Source organism: Sorex araneus, chromosome 1, assembly GCF_027595985.1.
Source record: "Sorex araneus isolate mSorAra2 chromosome 1, mSorAra2.pri, whole genome shotgun sequence".
In the NCBI taxonomy this organism is placed as follows: Eukaryota; Metazoa; Chordata; class Mammalia; order Eulipotyphla; family Soricidae; genus Sorex; species Sorex araneus.
This window is the reverse complement of record NC_073302.1, coordinates 242,847,886-242,868,702: the sequence shown is the minus strand read 5'-3', so window position 1 is coordinate 242,868,702 and position 20,817 is coordinate 242,847,886. Positions and strand designations below refer to the sequence as shown.

General features: G+C 38.1%; 1 protein-coding gene across 1 annotated transcript in view; it reads right to left on the bottom strand.

Annotated features, from left to right (window-relative positions):
• The window catches only part of LOC101547660 (phospholipid-transporting ATPase IB-like), a 151,961-nt gene that overhangs the window by 107,785 nt on the left and 23,359 nt on the right, over nt 1-20,817 (bottom strand). The window contains exons 9-17 of the mRNA XM_055127367.1: nt 20,666-20,777; nt 18,504-18,669; nt 11,243-11,373; nt 8,767-8,844; nt 3,446-3,534; nt 3,143-3,184; nt 2,641-2,716; nt 1,111-1,216; nt 447-529 (exon numbers count right to left, since the gene is read on the bottom strand). Of these exons, the coding sequence (XP_054983342.1) occupies nt 447-529; nt 1,111-1,216; nt 2,641-2,716; nt 3,143-3,184; nt 3,446-3,534; nt 8,767-8,844; nt 11,243-11,373; nt 18,504-18,669; nt 20,666-20,777 (883 nt within the window). The remainder of the gene's footprint in view (nt 1-446; nt 530-1,110; nt 1,217-2,640; nt 2,717-3,142; nt 3,185-3,445; nt 3,535-8,766; nt 8,845-11,242; nt 11,374-18,503; nt 18,670-20,665; nt 20,778-20,817) is intronic.

The window sequence follows — 20,817 nt, the reverse complement described above, 5'->3', positions numbered from 1 at the left end:
AATTCATTATATCCTCAAAAGAACTCATTATTAAGGCCAGAGAGATAGTACAGAGGGTAAGGCACTTGCTTGTACACGACCAACCCAGGTTCAATCCCCAGCACTACATGTAATCCCCCAAGCCTACCAGGAGTGATTCTTGAGCACAGAGCCAGGAACATACCCTAAGTACCACTGAGTGTGAAGTGTGATCGCCCTCCCCCCAAGAATCAAAAACAATCAAGCAAACAAAAAAACCAGAAGCCCAGAAAGATCACAATCAAGCATGCATGATGAGAAAACTTGAGAAACCCAAAAAAGTTTGAGAACGTACTACAGAAGGCATGAGGTCAGGTGAAAACCCAGACTCAGATTCTGGAGATCCTGTTCTTAACCACGACACCTGTCTCCTGCTGGAAGACATGGGCATGTAAACCCAGCTGGAAAATACATAGGATGCTACTCACGACTTCTATGGTGACAGAATACGGTGTTCTTGCAGTGAAAACAAAGCCAAGCTTACTGGCTCCTTTCACTAAAGCAGCTTCATCTGTCAATAAAATATCCATATTAATGGAGTTAGAGAAAATGTGTGAATCAATAATTTAATACAGAGTCCCAATCTCTGGTGCTAAAATATAAAATCATTTAAAAAAAAATAAAACAAAACAAAACTTGACATTTTCATCTGAATGCCCTAGGCGCCAGATAATGTTTAAGAAAGAGAAAAGTTGGCTAAAGAAGGGCTTTTTCAGTGGAGCTAAGATAAATTCATCAGTTTCTATGTGAAATTCCTTCTTAGGACTCATTATGATACTGAATATTCTCCAAACCATTTGGCAGCACCTTTGTAAAATGTTGCAGGGTCTTAAGCTCACTCCTGCCTGTCACTGATTGTATTGTAACCCAACATGCTACTGAAACTGGCTCCTGAAACCTCCCATCAGCATTTTACAGTAATGTTTAGAACAGGGAGAAGGATCCTTGGAACTGAAGGAGCTGCACTGTCCCATGAATGCCTTTAGCTAAAACTCAAGGAAAGGAGAGATGTAGGAATAGTGCAGGGATTGTGCTGGCATCACTCCTGCAAAGTTTTCCCTGCTAGATGCTCTTCCTGCATTCAACTCCTACCTGGGGAAGAAGCATGGTAGATTATATTGTCTCCATCTTTCTCAGGAATTACTGTGTGGCACACACTTAACAAGGTAAGGAATTCCTTTATATATTCACTTGTAGGCTATAAAACAAAAGGCACCGAATAAATTAGTTTTTTCAGAACTAGTGACATGACTTATGAGTAGCCTCTAATTCATACCAATTGAAAAGTCCCTTTCAGTTATATACAGTCGTCAATTGTCAGCTAAAAGCCACCTTATTATTCAAAATATCCTGTGGCATGATGACCTAGACAAGAATGGGACAAGAGACTGACTGGGGAGACAACTCAGAGCAAGACAACCTGGGATCCCTTGGAGCATCTATTTTCACTGGAGAAATGGAGTTTCTCAAATTGGGTTGTGACGAAGAATGGAGGGTAAGCATTGTAGGCAGGTGGTTGTCACTGTCACTGTCATCCTATTGCTCATCGATTTGCTCGAGCGGGCACCAGTAACATCTCCATTGTGAGACTTGTTATTGGCAGCGGTAGGGCATTTGCCTTGCATGCAGCCGACCCGGGTTTGATTCCTCCGTCCCTCTCAAGAGCCCAGCAAGCTACCAAGAGTATCTTGCCTTCACGGCAGAGCCTGGCAAGCTACCCATGGCGATTCCAATATGCCAAAAACAGTAGGCAGGTGGCTAAGAAAAAAAAGTCAAGGAAATGATTTTTATGTAAGATCTATCTGGTAAAGCTGACTGCATTAGTTGGCAAGTGATGATGCAACCTAAGAGATGAAAAGAAGACAAAAACCCCAAGGCAAGAAACAGAGTCCAGTGTGCTAGAAGCTTCAGAGCAAATCTGATTTTAGCTACTTGAGGTAGAGGAACAATGCTACAGGAAGTAGTTGAAATGATGACACAGCAATGAGGCCTTATCTGAAGCTTTAATTTTCCTTGGAATTCTTTTTATGCAAAAGAAGCACATGTACAGAGTTATGTTTTAAATGATCCTTTTTAGTTTTACAATAAATATCTCAAATAAAAGACCGGGGAGAGTGGATCCATTGCACAGTGCATTTCTTGAATGCACAAGACCCCGAGTCCAACCCTGGATGTCACAGGATATGGGTTGGGCACACTGCAACCAAGTGTGTAATCCACCACCACAAAAACAACAAAGGAAAGGCAGGTGGTAAAAAAAATTTCAAATCAAGTAGATCAATATCTTTCTTAAAATAAAGATATTGGTAATATGCAATAGGACAAAGTAGTTTTAAATCAGGTAGAGACTATCTTACAGTGAGTATTACTCAGTAAAGCATCTTACATAATGTCTGAATCCATTCAGAATCCAAAACTCAGTTCAGTTTATATGGGCATAAAATCCCTTGATTACAACCTTAATATTAACAAAAACTCTATACCTTATTTACTAGGCTTATTTTAGGGGAAGTATATATATATATATGTGTATATGTATATATGTAAAATGTCCAAAACATATGTTTTAAAGTTATGTAGCATTATCTTATTGACTTAAATGTACACTTCACATATACATACATGGTTACTCTCAAAGTTTTCCAACAATGTTGGGTCATTAAACTCAGAGAAATCCTTGGTGGCAGGAGATGAATTACTGAGGAAGACCAGAAAATTCATGTTAACAGAAAGTTCTTGAAGGCACTAGTCAGAAATCAAAAGGCCAAACATAACACATGCCTCTATCTTTTCTTCCAATAAGTCAAATTTGAAAAAGTTGAAAATTCCAAGTTTTATTAAATTGTGTGCTTCAAGTTTGCAACACATTAGGAAATACCGAAAAATGTATGTTGTAAACTATAGGTTCAAGAAGTTTGATATGGAGTAAGAAAAAAGACAGTAAATTAAAGTCCAGGTTTTGAGCTCTCTGAATTCCATATGGGCAAGACCTGTCCAGAGGCATTTCCTGGGAAATATCACTAGTGGTCTGGATTATGATCCATTCCTGCTCCAATACTAATTTAAGGGGAAAAAAGTACATGCAGGGAAATAGAAAGAAAAAAAGAAAAGATCATTTAATTACCTTAAGTCTTGTAAGCTAATATCATCTATGTGTGACTGATTTCTAAGGGAAAATGAGGGAGGAGATATAATAATTATAAGAACATAAATAGAAAACTCTTGGAATTCTAATTCTGAGTTAAATATAAAAAGTACATATGCAAACCATAATTTTGAACAATAATGTTTCATACTGGTTATATTAGTTTCTACATCATTCATATATAACTATAAGCTTTCAGATATTTTGGCACAAATAAAGTCCAATTAATTTTATTGAGAAAAAAATGAGAAAGTCCAAAAACGTTACAATAAAAGCACTTACCCATAAATTATACCTGCAATGCTACATTTCTTAAACGTCATAATATTGCAAGTGAGTGTTCCTGTCTTATCAGAAAATAAGTATTTTACCTAAATATAGAAAAAAATGAAGCAATTAGTTGTTATGAGTATTTACAATGCCTGGTTGTTTTCTTTTTCTATGGAGTGGTCACTCCCAGAAGTGCTCAGGGCACCATGTCCTGCTTTATGTATCTAAGCCAGGAGTAAACCCTGAGCATAGCTGGTAGCGGCTCCAAGACAAAATAAAGCAAAACCTTATCACTTTAAATGTCAGATCATTGTAATGATTCTACCAATCATGTCCAGAACTCTGTTATCATGCCAAACTTAATACACATGTTAATTCAACAACTTCCGTTTCCCTCACCCCACAAAGACCATGCTAACTACTAGACCATGCTAACTACTAGTCTACTTTCTACCTCTGTAATCAGGTATCTCTCATATTACATATTTGTCTTTCTTTCTGGTACATAGTTTCACATTATACAATATTTCCAGGTTTAATTTATGTATCAAAATATATTTCATGTTTTTAAATGAAAATATTATTGTATGCATATAATCCATTCATCCATTGGCAGACTTTTTACCTGTTTCCACATTTTGGTTATTGTGAACAATGGCTGCTAAGACCCATGATGTACTTTCAATTCTTTTATGTACTTTCTTTTGTGTACATTCCAAAATGACACAAGTGTGTTCACTCTATATACAATGTCTTGAACAATCTCCATACTGTTTTCCACAAGGGCTGCACCATTCTGCATTTTCACAGTTCTCTACATCCTCACAAAACACTTGTTTACTGTATGTTTATTTCAATAATATCCACTGTACTCTTTATAAAGCCATAATTCATTTTGGCATTGATTTTCCTTCCCCTGAGTATGAGTGATGGTAACATTTTTTTCATGTGAAACATTTTTTAACTAATGAAACATTTTTTTCATTAGTTATTTGTTCTCTCCTTTGGAGAAATGTCTATTCAAGCCCTTTACCCATTTTGCACATTTTATTTCTTCTCTTTCCTTTTGTCATTGTGGTTGTTGGAATTGTGACACACAGGCTTGCCCCAGTCTGGCAACTGCACTCCATAGTCAGTTTGCACACACTGGTCGCAGTGCTTGCTGGGGTTCAGAGTGGTGGTTAACACACTTGCGCTAAGACGGCTGTACTCCTGGGCCACGGTGCTCTGACCTTTTAGCTCTAGTTCACTCATACAGAGTGAACACACTTGTGTCATTTTGGAATGTACACAAAAGAAAGTACATAAAAGAATTGAAAGTACATCATGGGTCTTAGCAGCCATTGTTCACAATAACCAAAATGTGGAAACAGGTAAAAAGTCTGCCAATGGATGAATGGATTATATGCATACAATAATATTTTTCACTTAAAAACATGAAATACATTTTGATACATGAATTAAACCTGGAGATATTGTGTAATGTGAAACAATGTACCAGAAACGAAGAACTGCACACTTTCCCTGAGGTCCTCTTCACACATGTCAGTCAGTATGCCAGAGTCCATGTGTTCTGCTGCAGCAACGCAGGGTCCCAGATAGCAGAGCCTCCAGGGAGAGCGACTGCACATGTGGGCGACCCCAGAGACTGAAACTTAGGACTTCATGGGGCTGGAGTGATAGCACAGTAGGTAGGACGTGTTTGCCTTGCATGCAGCCAATTGGGGTTCAATCCCCAGAATCCCATATGGTCCCCAAGCACTGACAGGAATAATTCCTGAGTGCAGAGCCAGGAGTAACCCCTATGCATCGATAGGTGTGACCCAAAAAGTTAAAAGAGAAAGAGAGAGAGAGAGAGAGAACTTTAGGATCTTACGCTTGCAAAACCCTGAGTCATGCTATTTTAGGTATTATTTCAGCTTTATTGAGGTATCATTGACAAATAATTATTGATGTACTAAATAACAATGATAGTTGGAAATGATCGCTCTGGACAAAAACTGAGTGCTGAAAGGAGGTAAAGAGACAAACATGATAACCTTTCAGTATCTGTATTGCAAACCATGATGTCTAAAAGGAAAGAAAGCAAGAATGAGAGAGAAGAACAGTGTCTGCCATAGAGGCAGACTGGTGGGGGCTAGCAGGAAGTTAAACTGGTGGGAAATGTACACCAGTGGTGGAACATTGTACAACTGAAATCCAATCATAAATAACTTTGTAACTGTATGTTTCACAGTAACTCAGTTAAGTAAATAAATAATTTTTGGGGAGTCACACCCAGCAATGCACAGGGGTCACACCTGGCTCTGCACTCAGGAATTACCCCTGGCGGTGCTCAGGAGACCATTTGGGATGCTGGGAATCGAACCCAGGTTGGCTGTGTGCAAGGCAAACGCCCTACCCTTTATGCTATAGCTCCAGCCCCAAGTAAATAATTTTAACTTACTCTTATAAAGATAACATTATCATCTAAATATTAATATAACACTACCACCTTTCATTAGGTGCCTGGTAATTCAAGTCATCCCCCACCGCCCCCCACCAGGCTTTTGTCAGCAGGACTCTAGATAATAGTCTACTGTAGGATAACATAGCTTCAGGTAGTTTAGGTTTATTGGGTTACTCCCATCACAGTGCTCCCATTCCTCTGTGTTTATTTGTAGCTTCTTTCTTAGTGTTCTGTTGACTTGTAAATAATGTTTTTCTCTTCTCCTTGAGTCCTTTGCATAATTTATTCAGAGCAAGTCCTTTTTGTATGGACAAAGAAAGACATTTATTAATATGCCTTTGCAATTGGGATTTAATTGACTTTGAATATTATTAATTCCCGGGCATCTGCTTTCTTGACTATAGCCTTGGTTGCCCTCAGTTCCTAGCCCTCTAAAAGGCAGGGTCCCAATGGGGGACGAGACGGACCCAGGGCAAGCGGTAAGTTATGTGCTACCCTGGCATCGAGATGGGCCTGGCCAAAGTGCCTCATTCTTAACCATAAGTTAAGAGTCTGATCATGGACAAGTGCTGTCATGATCTTAAAGTAATGACGAGACTAGGACCCTGCTAGGGCTAGGAAAGACTAATCTGGCCTGAGCACTGTAGTTTGAGATTGAGATGGCCCCAGGAGAGCAACTCTAAAAGTTTAATGCATCTCTTGCTATGCCCACACAAAACGATTAATATTATGAATGCTTATATGTTTGTTGGACAAGGAGAGGAGAAACACAACCATGGGATTTCATCATTGATGGGTCCTGCTGAAAGAGTATCTGTCCTAGAGAATGGGTGTTCTGCTATTGTTATTGAACTTTATGTGCCTAGCATTTTATTTTAAGCTTGAATTGTTACATTGTAGATTCCAGGCTCTGGCCCAGCCTAGTCTTTGGGATGTAGATTTCAGGTGCTGCCTAGTTTGTAATTGACAATGTAGATTTCATGTGGCAGCCCAGCCCAGTCTTTGGTATGTAAATCTGAGTGCTTTTCAGCCCAAGGAAGGCTTCAGTTTTGGTTTTGTATCTTCTTTCCTAGATTACTGGCCTGCAGATACAAGAGAATAATGTTGCCTCAATGTTCTGCCTGTAAGATCTTTTGGTGCCTTTGGTGACATCAATGTATTGCGCCATGAGCAAAAAGGGGTTCCGAGAGAGAGACATGGGGAAGGAGAGACTAGAGAAAGCAGTGGAGTAGATCCAGAGAGAGGCCGGAGCTGGGAGTGCAGGAGATGAAAGATGGGAGATTGAATAAACGGTATGGTCCTCGTTCTTCCTTCGCCTGCCCTTGGCCAATGGCTGTCCCGATCCAGCCCATACACAGCGGTTCCAGAGCACCGAATGGGGGCGGTGAGACACAGCCGCCCGGAGAGCCTGCGAGTGCACTCGCCCCTTCGCGAGCTTTAGTTTTTTACAGTCTACCACAAAAAGAAATTTTCAGTTTTAAAAAAGAAATAACCTCATCATGAGGACAACCCAGCAGATCCTGTGTGAGAGCTGTGTCCACAGGTTCCAGCTGTATGTACCACACTGTTTTTCACCGGATCCTGATCGGCTTTAGACATAGATGAATTAGGAGTCAACCCTGAAGCCTAAACATCAGCTAGAATCATGAAAGGTTATAGGGATGAGCTCATCAGCAGATCTATGTTATTTGTGATTTCCCAACTCACCTGGATTTTCTGACTGCTGAAAGCTGTAACTGAAGAGTATCTAATGGAGACCCACAAAACTTCAGATACCTGGAAAACTGGATAGATAGGACTTTCCAGTATGACTTTAAAATAGACTATGAGAGGACAGAGAAACAGCCCAGCTTCAGGACTGATCCCGGAGAGACATCTGCAGCTGAGATATTCCAGATAGACTTGACTGCCACAAGTCCCTGCCCTGCCAAAGGCCCAGTGCTCTACCACACACATATGCTGTCAAAGAAATGGCCCAGCTCCACAACTTGATCTCAGAGAGACACCAGAAGCTTATCATCCCAGCTCCAAAGCCCCTGAAGTGTGCAGCCACATATGCACGCAGCACCTTCAAGCTTCATGGAGCTGACAGCTCAGAAAATAGATGAGAAAACTGAGTAGAAGCCCTCTAAGCTCAGTGAGTGAAAACAGTAACACAGAAGGCCCAACTCACAGCTAATAGCTCAGTATATCCACACGCCATAACTTTAGCAAGACCATTATGAGATATATGTTGTAACAAGCAATATAAAGCAATATAAATTATTTGTTCCTGCTCTGGAAGCAGGCTTGGAGGGTGAATGGGAAACTGGGGACATTAACGGAGGAAAGGGCATATTGGTGGTGGGACTGGTTTGGAATATTGAATAACTGAAACAACTGTATTGTGAACAACTTTGTGAACACAGTGTTTAAATTTTTTAGAAAGTAATATATTTAATTGAAAAAAGAAACTCTGTTACTGTTCCTTTCAGACTATGGGCAAATGCATGGATTTGGCGGGTGTGAAAATTTGTAGCAACCTCTTTTTGCTTCCCTATGGGTCATCTGCCTTAGGGAACCAGGACATGGCCATCACCAGCAGGTTCTAGGTTTCCTGTATCTTCCTGAGAGAAAGCCAAGAACCCTAGAGTTAACACGATCTTTTCCTACCTGCCCCTTAAGTTTTTCATTCTTTCATAAACATACAGTAATCTGTAATGCATCTATTCTATTTTGCAACTCATAATGCAATACCATAACTCTTTAAACAAATTCATTCTTCTAAAGCTACCCACAGGAGTCATATGAACTGTAGCCCATGCCTGGGTATGGCATCTGAGCTTTGTACAAACTCTTCTCAGTTCACCTGCTTCAAATTCCCAGTCCCTGGAGGGGCGCTCACCTGCCCAAGCTCTTCATTAAGGCTGGATGTTCTGGCCATAGCATAGACACCATTTTCTTTATAATGCATATCTTCATCCTGCAAGAAATGAACAAGGTAGTAAAACTACAGTCAGAACTAGGTTAAAAATTTCTCCAGGAAGACTATATTGTTAAATTACTTTCCATGCATCCCACATGTAGAAAGGATTCACAATGGAGATTCTAGAATAGTTAGATTTGAACTGGCACAGAGAAAGAAGTAAATTATCAATCAATAGAGATTGATATATTTCTTCCATATTTCTTCCTTGAATCGATTCAAGGCCAGAACGAATTTATTCCTTGAATAGATTCAAGGCCAGTACAGTGGGTAAGGTGGCCTTGCATATGACCGACCTGGGTTCGATCCCCAGAACCAGATGTAGTGTCTCGAGCCTGAGGCAGAGCCAGAAGCAACACTAAATACAACTGTGCCCTCACCAAAATAAACAAATAAATAGGATAATAAGTAACTAATAAAAATAATTAAAAGAAATATCACATAGAACAAATATCAATGAGCTACCCCTTGGAATTAATGTACTTGGCTTTCAAACCTTTATAGTTTTAATGGCACAAGTAATTTCTTTGGGTCAACAATACCCAAGTCAAAGTGACATAGTTCAGAACCAATTACGGGTTCTGACCCCAAAGACGCCATTATATTCCTCTGTGGAATTTTTGTAAACGTACTAAAAATGATCACACGTCCTGACACAAAAGGTTGAACTAGAAGATTACAGAGTTATGTTCCATTCTAGCACTATTTCTTTAGCCCATTAACAAATTAGCAAATCAGTTACTGAAAGGCCTTGAAAGTGTCTCAGCTACAACTACAGCATAGAACAATAGCACAAATCTCTCTCAGCACTGCTGTAAAAAATTATTGAGAACACATTTGAAAATATTTTTTCACATTTTTTGGCTTTAAATTATGGCAATTCAAAAGGTCAGAGCAATAGTACAGTGAGTTGGGCATTTGCCTTGCACACAGCTGACCTGGGTTCAATTCCTGTACCCCAAGCATCACCAGAAGTAATTCCCAAGTACAGATCCAGGAGTAACCCTAGAGCTTCACTAAATATGGCCCCAAACCAAACCAAACAAAAAAATTATGGCGATTCATTGGCATATTAAGAAAATAGTTTTAAAAAGACATCTAGCAATAATTTTATTTCAAAGAACGGTAATACAAAATATTGCAACTTCTTGTGGTATATATACCCAGTGGAATTCTATGTATAAGAAAGGATGAAATTTTGAAGTTTGCTGCAGCATGAATTCAACTGGAATGAATCATGTTAAGCTAAGTAAGTCAGAGGGACAAGGACAAATGCCAGATCATCTTACTCATTCATGGAATACAGAGAGACAGAACAAGGTAATAGACAATACTGATCACTTACAAACTCTTGGGTTTGGATTATAAAACTCAGATTAATAAGCAGTGGGAAGAGAGATGTAGGGAAATGAAGATCAAGCTATAAGGGGGAGAGGAGACAGAGGTGAAGGGTCTTGAGGACTTGGTTAGTGGTGGAATTCAGTAAATTTTTACAATACCACAAATGCTAACACTATTTAAAACATGCCTAAACTATCTAATAAAAAGAAATTAAAAGGGGGGCTAGAAAGATTGAATAGTGGGCAAGACACTTGCCTTGCATGCGGCTGACCCTGTTTAGTCCCTGGCACCACATATGGTCCCCCAAGTCCCACCAGGAGTGATCCCCGAATAGAGAGCCAGAAGCAAGTCATGACCATAGCCACATAGAGCCCAAAAAAGCAAAAAAAAAGTGAAATAAATTAAAAGCCTTAGAGTTTTAAAAAGAAAATAATTAAAAATTATTTTTCGACGACAATCCTTCATTTAAATTGGAAAAGTCATTAAATCTCAACATTATCAATGGTCACCAGATGGTGACCCAAAATTTTTCCTAAAATAATTATGGAATGACGCTGTTTTTGACATTTCTGGTCATGTCAAGATAAAAAAAATCTATTAGTGTGCTGAGATTTCTGTCTTAAATTTTAATGTATTAACTCTCTATATATAACTGCTTTTAAACCACTATCTGTAATTTTTTTTACCTGCTAGAAAAAATAAAAAGCATACAACAAAATAGTGTCCTCCAAGGAAGAGTGAAAGTTTGAGGCACAGCTGAGCCAGTGACCCCAGTGCTAAACTCACCTGTCAAAGCAAACTGACCCTGGGTCAGAAAGATAGTACAGTGGGTAGGGTGCTTACCTTGTACCCAGAAAACTCAGGTTCAATCCCTGGCATCCTGTATTGTCTCTCGAGGCCTGCCAGGAGCGACTCCTGAGGACAGAGTCAGGAGCAAACCCTGAAAATAGTCAGGTGTGGCCCAAAGATAAAACAAAGCAAAAAAAAAAAAAAAAGGACAGAACTTAAGATAAAACATTTTCTTTTTTTACATTTGTCTTATTTTAATACTTACCCAGTTTATAAACTGGGCCTGCATATATTTCACAGCTTCCAAAGTGACCAGTAGACTGATGGGGATGAGATTGTGGTACAATATAATAAATACCAGAAAGTCAAATGCAAAGCCATGATTCTTGATGTCTGCTGAATAAAATCAGAGGAACCCTATCACAGCTTCAGGTGATATACTTTTTCAACTTTGTATTAATCAATTTAAATTTCATAAAACTTTTTCTGAAATTTCTATATTACAAGTATAATTAATTGGACAGACATAAAAATGGTATTTAAATTATTAAGTAACAACCATGTATTAGAGTGTATGGTCAGCACCAGCTCTAACAGGATAAAGACTGCTTTGCTATGGGCACTGTACACCTCTCCCACCCACGCGCCCACCCCCCCCCGCCCGGCCCTAAGGCCAGCACTACCTGGAGCTACCACCAAGCACAGAGCTGGAAGTAGTACCCACCATACACACACACATACACACACACACACACACACACACACATACACTCCACTCAACACTCAAGAACAAGTCAACAAAAAAGATACACTCTACTCTCTGTCTCAGGGTGCTTTGAAAGTAATAATCACGTTGTAATATATCCACCAAAGGGTTGAACAGATTGATGCCTCATAACAAAGTGGAAGGCCCAGGAAAGGGCTGCAGAAAAGGGAGTGAGCAAAGATTAGAAAGAAGTTTGTTCATAAACAAAAGGGAATACATTAAACTAAGAAGCTTCTGCACCTCAAAAGAACCAGTGACCAAAATACAGAGAGAGCCCATGGAATGGAAAAGAATATTTTCCCAATACCCATCTGATGAGAGATTAATGACCAGGATATACAAGACACTAGTAGAATTGAACAAGAAAAAAACCTCCAACCCCATTAAAAAATGGGGAGAAGAAATGAACAGAAGCTTCCTCAAAAAAGAAATATAAATGGCCAAAAGGCACATGAAAAAATGCTCTACATCACTAATCATCAGACAGATGCAAATCAAAGCAGCAATGAGATACATCTAGACTTCATAAATTTCATGACTTCATCTTTCCTGACAGTGACATAGTACTCCATTGTGTATGTGTACCAAAGTTTCTTTAACCATTCATCTGTTCTCGGGCACTTGATTTTTTTCCAGATTCTGCCTATTGTGAACAGTGCTGCAATGAACATACAGGTGCAGATGTCATTTCTACTGTGCTTTTTTTGCATGCTCAGGATATATTCCCAGAAGTGGTATTGCGTGGTCATATGGAAACTCAATTTCTAGTTTTTGAAGGAATGCATATATATATAATTTTTAAAAAAACATACCCATGTTTTCCAAAAGGGCTGGCCCAGTCGGCATTTCCACCAACGGGGAAGAAGTGTCCCTTTCTCCCCACATCCACACCAACACTGGTTGTTTTTGTTTTTTTGAATGTGTGCCAGTCTCTGTAGTGTGAGATGATATCTAGCTACATCTAAATCTAAATTTCTAAATCCCATCAATCTAAAAGCCAAGTTCATTTTACTATCACATCTATTCAAACTCATGTCATCTTAAGTTTACTAATTTACCCTTATTTATTTATTGCTTTCTTTTTTTTGGAGTTTGAGACATACCTGGCAGGGTTTAATTAGGGCTTACTCCTGGGTGTTAACTCCAGAATCACTCCTGGCATTGCTTGGAGGACCACATGGGATGCTTGGGTTAACTGTGTGCAAGTCAAGTACCCTATATACTATCGCTCCAGCCCATACTCCTATTGATCTTATACTTATAACATTACTTTATATCATAAATAATAGTTTTCAGAAAATCAGAGGCACATATTATAACTATTTTTTAAAAAGAGAAGTGGATACAAAATCTTTAGTGTTTGCAAAGTTTATTGATTACTGAAAATGTTGTAATAACTTTAATAAGTCAAAGTTTTTCCTTTTGAACCAGATATCTTGGCAGAATTGCAGTAATCCAGAGACAAATATGGATTGCTATTTTAGACAAGCCATTAACTTCTCTTTTTCTCCATAATTTTTTTGTTTAGGGGCCACCAGGTAATGCTCAGAGGTAATTCCTAGCTTTGCACTCAGAAGTCACTCCTGGCAAGCTCAGGAAACCATATAAGATGTCAGAGATTGAATCCAAGCCATCCACATGCAAGGCAAATGCCCTAACTGTTGTACTATCACTCTGGCCCCAGTCAAATTTTTTAAATAATAGAGTTCACTATTTACAAAAGTATGAACATTATTGTTTCATGTTTACAATGTTACTGCACCACACCCACCACCAGAGTACCAGAATTCTTCCACTACTATTTCTATATTCCTTCTCACTAGTCTACTTTTTGGTAGCCTAAATCCTGTTAACAAGCTACTAATCTCCTCCATACTCTTCAGTCAACATATAACCTATCTCACATTCATAAGCAAAGAATTGGATTAAAAAACCGTCGAGTTTTATTTTAACTCTAAAATTGTTTCAAAGCTCTGTTCCTAGGGGATGGAAAAATCGTGCATCAGTTAGGATGCTTGCCTTGCACATGGGTAGTCCAGGTTCAACCCCCATGTGGTTTTCTGAGCCCCACTAGAAATGATCCCTGAGCTCAGAATCAAGACCAAGCCATGAAAAACATCATCAGATGTGGCCCAAAACAAGCCAAACAAATGAAAAGGAGTCTGTTCCTACAGTTAAACATACAATTATTTCTGTTCTCAAAAATTTACAATCTAAAAGAATTTGGGGGAGGGAATATAAGAAAAATTGTAAGACACAAAGATGGAATGATCTATATAAGGATATTATATGGAAGCCAGAGAGGACTCCTAACTTAAATAAAAAAGGAGGAGTAAGATATAGGAAATGGTACTGGAGGATATAAGGTCTCATTTTGGTCCAAATGAGGATTAGCAAGTCTCCTGCAAGAAAGAGGAACACTTAAAGAAGAAGGAACACAAAACCAGAAATCTAGAGAAAATGAAGCAATTAGTCCATGGAAAGATCAATAAAAATATCAAAAAGGACTAAAGAAGTTCATACTAGGATTAAAGCACTTGCTTTACACATAACTTATCCAAGTTCCACATTGGCACCACATATAGACACCCCAAAGCACCACAGAAGGTTGATCTCTGAGTACAGAGCCAGAAGAAATCCCTGAGCACTGCTAGATGTGGCCGAAAACCAAAAAGTAAAACCAAATTAAACCATGAGATACCACATAACACCACAGAGACTGGCACACATCCAAAAGAACAAAAGCAACTGCTGTTGGAGAGGATGTGGTGAGAAAGGGACCCTTCTACACTGCTGGTGGGAATGCCGACTGGTTCAGCCCTTCTGGAAAACAATATGGACGCTTCTCAAAAAATTAGATATTGAGGTCCCATTTGACCCAGCAATACCACTACTGGGAATATACCCCAAAGAAGCAAAAAAGTATAGTCGAAATGACATCTGCACTTATATGTTCATCACAACACTTTTTACAATAGCCAGAATTTGAAAAAAACTCAAGTGCCCGAGAACAGATGACTGGTTAAAGAAACTTTGGTACATCTATACAATGGAATACTATGCAGCTGTTAGAAAAAAATGAAGTCATGAACTTTGCACATAAGTGGATCAACACGGAAAGTATCATGCTAAGTGAAATGAGTCAGAAAGAGAGAGACAGACATAGAAAGATTGCACTCATCTGTGGAATATAAAATAACAGAATTTATTCCTGTTCTTGAGCAGCAATTAAAGTAGATGCATGATTTAAATGAGTACAAGAGTGACAAGGTAAGGAAATACAAATTGTGTGGGTTGTCTCTATCTTGAAGTATTATCAAGAAGAAAAGACAAGATCAAGAAAGGAAAGACTGAATGGTGTTAAAACATTGCACACTTGAAATCCAATCATGAATAACTTTGTAATTTGTGATAAATTTTTTTAATTTTAAAAAGAAAGGAGAAAAAAAGAAAAAGTTGAAATCATTTGCATAATGTGGAGAACTTGACACATTTTATAGACATTAAATCTAAACTTTTAATAGCTTTTATATCTGCTTCAAAATAATATTTACATTAAATAAGCAAATTTAAATCATTTTTATTTTAACATGTCACCAAAATTTTAAGATTAAAATCATACTTTGGCAGCTAATGTCTAGAAACCCAGATTGCATAAAATAAAGCATCATCATGGGGTCTAGAAAACTAGTACAGCAAGTAGGGCACTTGCCTTTCACACAGCCAACCCAGGTTAGATCCCTGGCACCCCATATGGTCCTCAGAGTTTGCAGAAGTGATTCCTGAGTGCACAGTCAGGAGTAACCCCTGAGCATTGCTGGGTGTTGCAAAAAATAATAATAAACTAAAAAATGTTAAGCATCATCACTTGTTATCAGAGACATGCAAATCAAAAGTACAGTGAGGTATCATCCCACACCAGTGAGAATGGTATATATCAAAACTACGGAAACACCAGTGTTGGTGGGAATGCTGTCTGCACAGCCTCTTTGGAAAACAGTATAGGGATTTTGCAAAATTAAAAAAAAAAAAATACAAAAAAATCCGAAAATATATGTATGCACCTCTCTTAATTGTTAACAATTAGTTGCTCTGTTAATTGTTAACAATATTCATAACCTGGAAGCAACCTAAACTTCCAAGAAAAGATGAGTGGATAATGAAGTCATGATACATACATACATGCACAATGGAATACTACACAGTCACAAGAAAAAATGAAAACATACAGTCTGCTGCTATTTGAAGGGAACTGGAGGATGTTGTATTAAGTGAAATAAGTCATAAGGAGGACAAATACCAGATGATTTCACTCATCTCTGATAGAAGAGGAGACCAGGGAACAGAAGGTATCAAATGATGTCAAACCCTGCACACCGAAGAGAACTGTGGGCACCAGAGTAGAAAAAGAAAGATGAAGGAATGGTGAAGTAGACTGGAGATGACACAGAAAATTGGTGGGGGGGTTTGGACACTTCAGGAGTGGTGAGATGAGGTAACTGTGTACAGCAAGACCATAAAGTCAACACTTATAAATTCATAAGCTATAATAAAGATTTTTAAATGAGCCATTATAACAGGCACTTGATTTTACATGTTTTTAATTATTTGTACTTTCCTGAAAACTCATCATCATGAAAATATATTTGTCTGTTTTTTATCATCCATATATTTTCTTTAATGAATCCTTTTTGAAATTTTCATAGATTCCCCCTCCCCTTATTTCTGTGTTTGGAGTGATTTTTATATGTTCTGGATTTACAAGTCCTTTATCAGATAACTGCTTGACAAAAATTATTTTCCAATTAGTCTATTTTAGCCTCTTCATAGACTATCTTTGTGGGGGGGGGGGGTACCTTGATGAGAAGAACTGACGTACTTGGGGACTTCTGTACTGAAAGTTAACTGTGTTGATCAAAAACCATAAACCCAAACTATAATTACTATATTTTTTAATTTTGAAAGTGATACCTGGTGATCTTCAGGGCTTATCCTGGCTCTGCACTCAGGGATCACTCCTAGCGGGGCTTGAGGGACCATATGGGATGCCAGGGTTTGAACATGGGCTGGCTATGTGCAAGCAAGCTCCTTCCTTGCTGTACTATCTCTCCATCTCTTATAATATTTTACTCTTTTCTCTCCATAATATTTTTAATGAGTTTGCCTAAAGGAACCTCAAGACATTGGTGGAGACTCAGGCGACCCAGAGGAGGGCAGGTGAGACCCCTCCCCGCCCCAAGGGACTTCAACCCAAGCTGCCCAAAACCTCCAGAACTCGGTGGCCATTATGCTCACAGCTTCTCTCCATACACTCGAGCCGAGCCTCACCCACGAGTGAACCTATTCCTGGATAACTCATACCTCACATCACCCATACTCCAAGAGTACTGCACCACATTTTATGGGTTTAAAGTAGGAGGCAATCAATCTTAGAGGGGAAAAAAATTGTTACAGATATATATAGATATAATATATTCTATATATTATAGAATACATATAGAATATAACATATTCTATATATATAAGCACACAAGGCTCAACCCTTAACAACATGTTAATGATCTCTTATAGAATGGCTTGTTGGCCCTTTGGTGAAATACAACAATCTCCATGCTCTTTCCTCTAAGAAAAGTTTTTTGTAGCATTTTCAGCTGTTTTTCATAACAAAAAATACAAATAAATTATTTTGGTTCTGCTTTGGGGCAGGGGTTGGGATTCAGGATGGAATCATCTGAAATACAGTGGTAGGAAGGTATAATGGTAGTGGGATTGGTGTTCGAATATTAAATGTAATCAAATATGTGAGTTACTTATAAAATAAAAACAATTTTAAGACATTGGTAGAGAGACACTAGCAGTGATGGTGGATGCAGAGTTGGAATACTCCGCATGTAAGACTTAAATTCTACTATCAATAGCATTATAAATCACTGTGCAGAAATAAAAATTGGAAATAAAAGAAAATAATGACAATAGTAATGAACTCTTGATTTTATCCAATCTAATAAGTCTATATGTACTTTATTTCAAAAGTTCTCTGAAGCATATTATTTTCAAAATGAGTTAGATTTAAAACATTCAAGGGATGAAATGGGAAAGTCAGAGAAATGCACAGTAGGCTTACTCTGAAAACATGTAAAATCATAGTTTTTCAAACGTTATACTTTAAATGTCAAATACCTGTATGCCCATTTCATCATATCATTGACTGACAGATGATCAATATAAATAGTAAATCTCTGTTTTTCCTCATTTTTTAGAACCATGCCTTGTACACAATGTATATACAAACCCAAAGAACTAGATTTTACACATTTTTAAATGAGGAATACATGATATATGACACAGCATCATGCCTCTGCCATGACTCGTCTCTCTTTTATTCTAAGTTCCAGAACTATGTGAAATGGCAGATAAATATTTTAAATGAAAGACTTCAGAAGGGAATAATCTGTTTCTAAATCTTAATAACCTTCCATTTCTAAATATCCACCTCACAAGAACAAACAACAGAAAATCAATAAAACAAGTGTCTTACTGGTCTTGGGAAATTACACTGATGGAAGGATGGGTCTTGGAACATTATATGACTGAAATGCAATCATGAACAATTTTGTAATGCTCTATCTTACGATGATTCAATTAAAAAATAAAAATAAGACAAGTGTCTTCTGTCATATACATATATATATATACACACACATATATATAAAACTATAACCTCCCAAATGGCAGCTCCTTGTCCCTCTGCAGCACATACCTTCCATCCAGAGGTACCAAACGCCTGATCCAGCCTGGCTTCTCCAAGTTATGGATCCCACACAACTCACCACGGACAGGACCACAAGCACCATGAACAATACCACAATTTGTATATTAGTCACTTTCTCAACTGTTGATCTCTTGAGAGGAAATTTGACAAGATTCTGCATGACAACACAGCAAATACATACATAAACACACACACACACCAAAGAGAACAAAATAAAGTAATTATAATGTGCAAATATTTGAATGTTAAGGGGAGGTTAAAAAAAGTAGGCCAACATTTCAAACATAGAATACATGCTTTCCCAAATAACTAATATAAGAAATGTGTGCCACAACTGTTGAATAAGCATGGCTTTCCCACTTTAATCCTTTGAACATATTTTACTAATTCACAGGAAACATTTATGCATCAGATTAATCATGTCATACATCTAGGATTTCTGTGTCAGAGAGATAGTACAGTGGAAAAAGCTCTTGCCTTGCATACTGCCAGTTCGGGTTCAATCCCTGGCATCCCATATGCTACACCAAGCACTGCCAGGAGTGATTCCTGGATGCAAAGCCAGGAATAACCCCTGAGCATTGCCGGGTGTGGTTTAAAAAGAAACAAACTTAAAAACAAAGATCTAGGATTTTTTTTAATGAGGTAAATCTAATAGTTCAGGTGATCATTTATACAATAATCAGGCAACAAAGACCTCCCAGTTTACTGGTTTTATCACTTTTAGTTACTGAGATCAGTTTTTAAACTATGAAAAGATAACTATTATTTGAACCAACTGGGGAAATAGTCAAGATATTGTCAGTACAGTGATACTATGACTGTTCCAATGCATGAATGTTTTAATGAATCAATACACTGTATTCATGGATACAATGGGAACATCACCTGCACCTCGCTGAAGTTTTCTTTTTAATTTTTTTTAATAGAATCACCATGAGATGCAGAATTATAAAGTTGTTTGCGATTGGGTCTCAGTCATGTGATGTTCAAACACCTGTCCCATCACCAGTGAACATTTCCCACTACCAATGTCCCCAGTTTCCCTCCCCCACCTTCCCCCAGCCTGTCTCTAGGTAGGCGCTTTCCTTCTCTCTCTGTCTCTCTGTCTCTCTCTGTCTCTCCCCTCCCTCCTTCTCCCCTACTGCTCTCCTTCCCTCTACCCCTCCCACTCTCCCTCTCTTCCTCTTTTCATTTCTCTAATCCTACTTCATATTGTTTTTTTAATATCCAACAAATGAGTGCAATCATTTTATGTCTGTCCCTCTCCTTCTGACTTATTTCACTAAGAATGATACTCTCCATGTCCATCCATCTATAAACAAATTTCATGACTTCATTTTCCCCAGTGGCTGCATAGTATTCCACTGTGTAGATATACCACAGTTTCTTTATCCACTCATCTGTTCTTAGCATACAATGGGAACATTAAATATTCATTTTTGTGCCGGGAAGATAGCTCAGAATGCTGGAGTGCATGCTTTAGATGTGAGAGGTCTGGGTTTGAGTCCCAGTACCACATGGTACCCCAAAAAACATCAATGCAGAAAGTCGTATGCACACTCTTTTCATTATTGTGCTTAGTAAAATGGCCAGGATATGGAAACAACTCAAATGTCTCATTAGAGATGCATTGATAAAGACATCATGGGCTATACATGCAATGTGATACCACAGTCATAAAAACAATAAAATCTTGCAGTTTGCTATAAGTTGCATGGAATTGGAGGGTATTAGGGTAAATAAGTCATAAGGAAGACAAATATTGTACAATATCATACCTCCATGGCACATAGAGAGACATAAAATAAGGGAGGGAACATACAATACAAAAAATGATAACTAAGTCTCTCGACCCTAGACTGATTACAAGACTGAGAATACCTAGCAAGGGGGAGCAGTGGGTAAGGAGAATGAAGAGATAGGCTAGAAGTTACACAAACATTAGGTATTAATCACTTTGATGGTGGTAGTGACGTATCACTATGTACATCAAAAATAAACCTTAACACTATTGTAAACTTGTGGCCTAAACTATAATAAATGTATTTGACAACAAAATTTTCAATGAACTTTAAGACTTTAAGATATCAGATAAACACTTTTGAAAAGTTGAAGGAAAATATGCATGTCACAACAAATTGTTTTACCTGCATGAATTTTGTTTCAAATCCAGTGTAAACAACTATACCAGTGATCCACTGAGTGTTTTTAAGCTGTGAGCCTCTTAGCAAGATCTGGTTAGGCCCAACTGGAATCGGACTAAAAATGTAAAAGAACATTATAAATTATGAAAGACTTT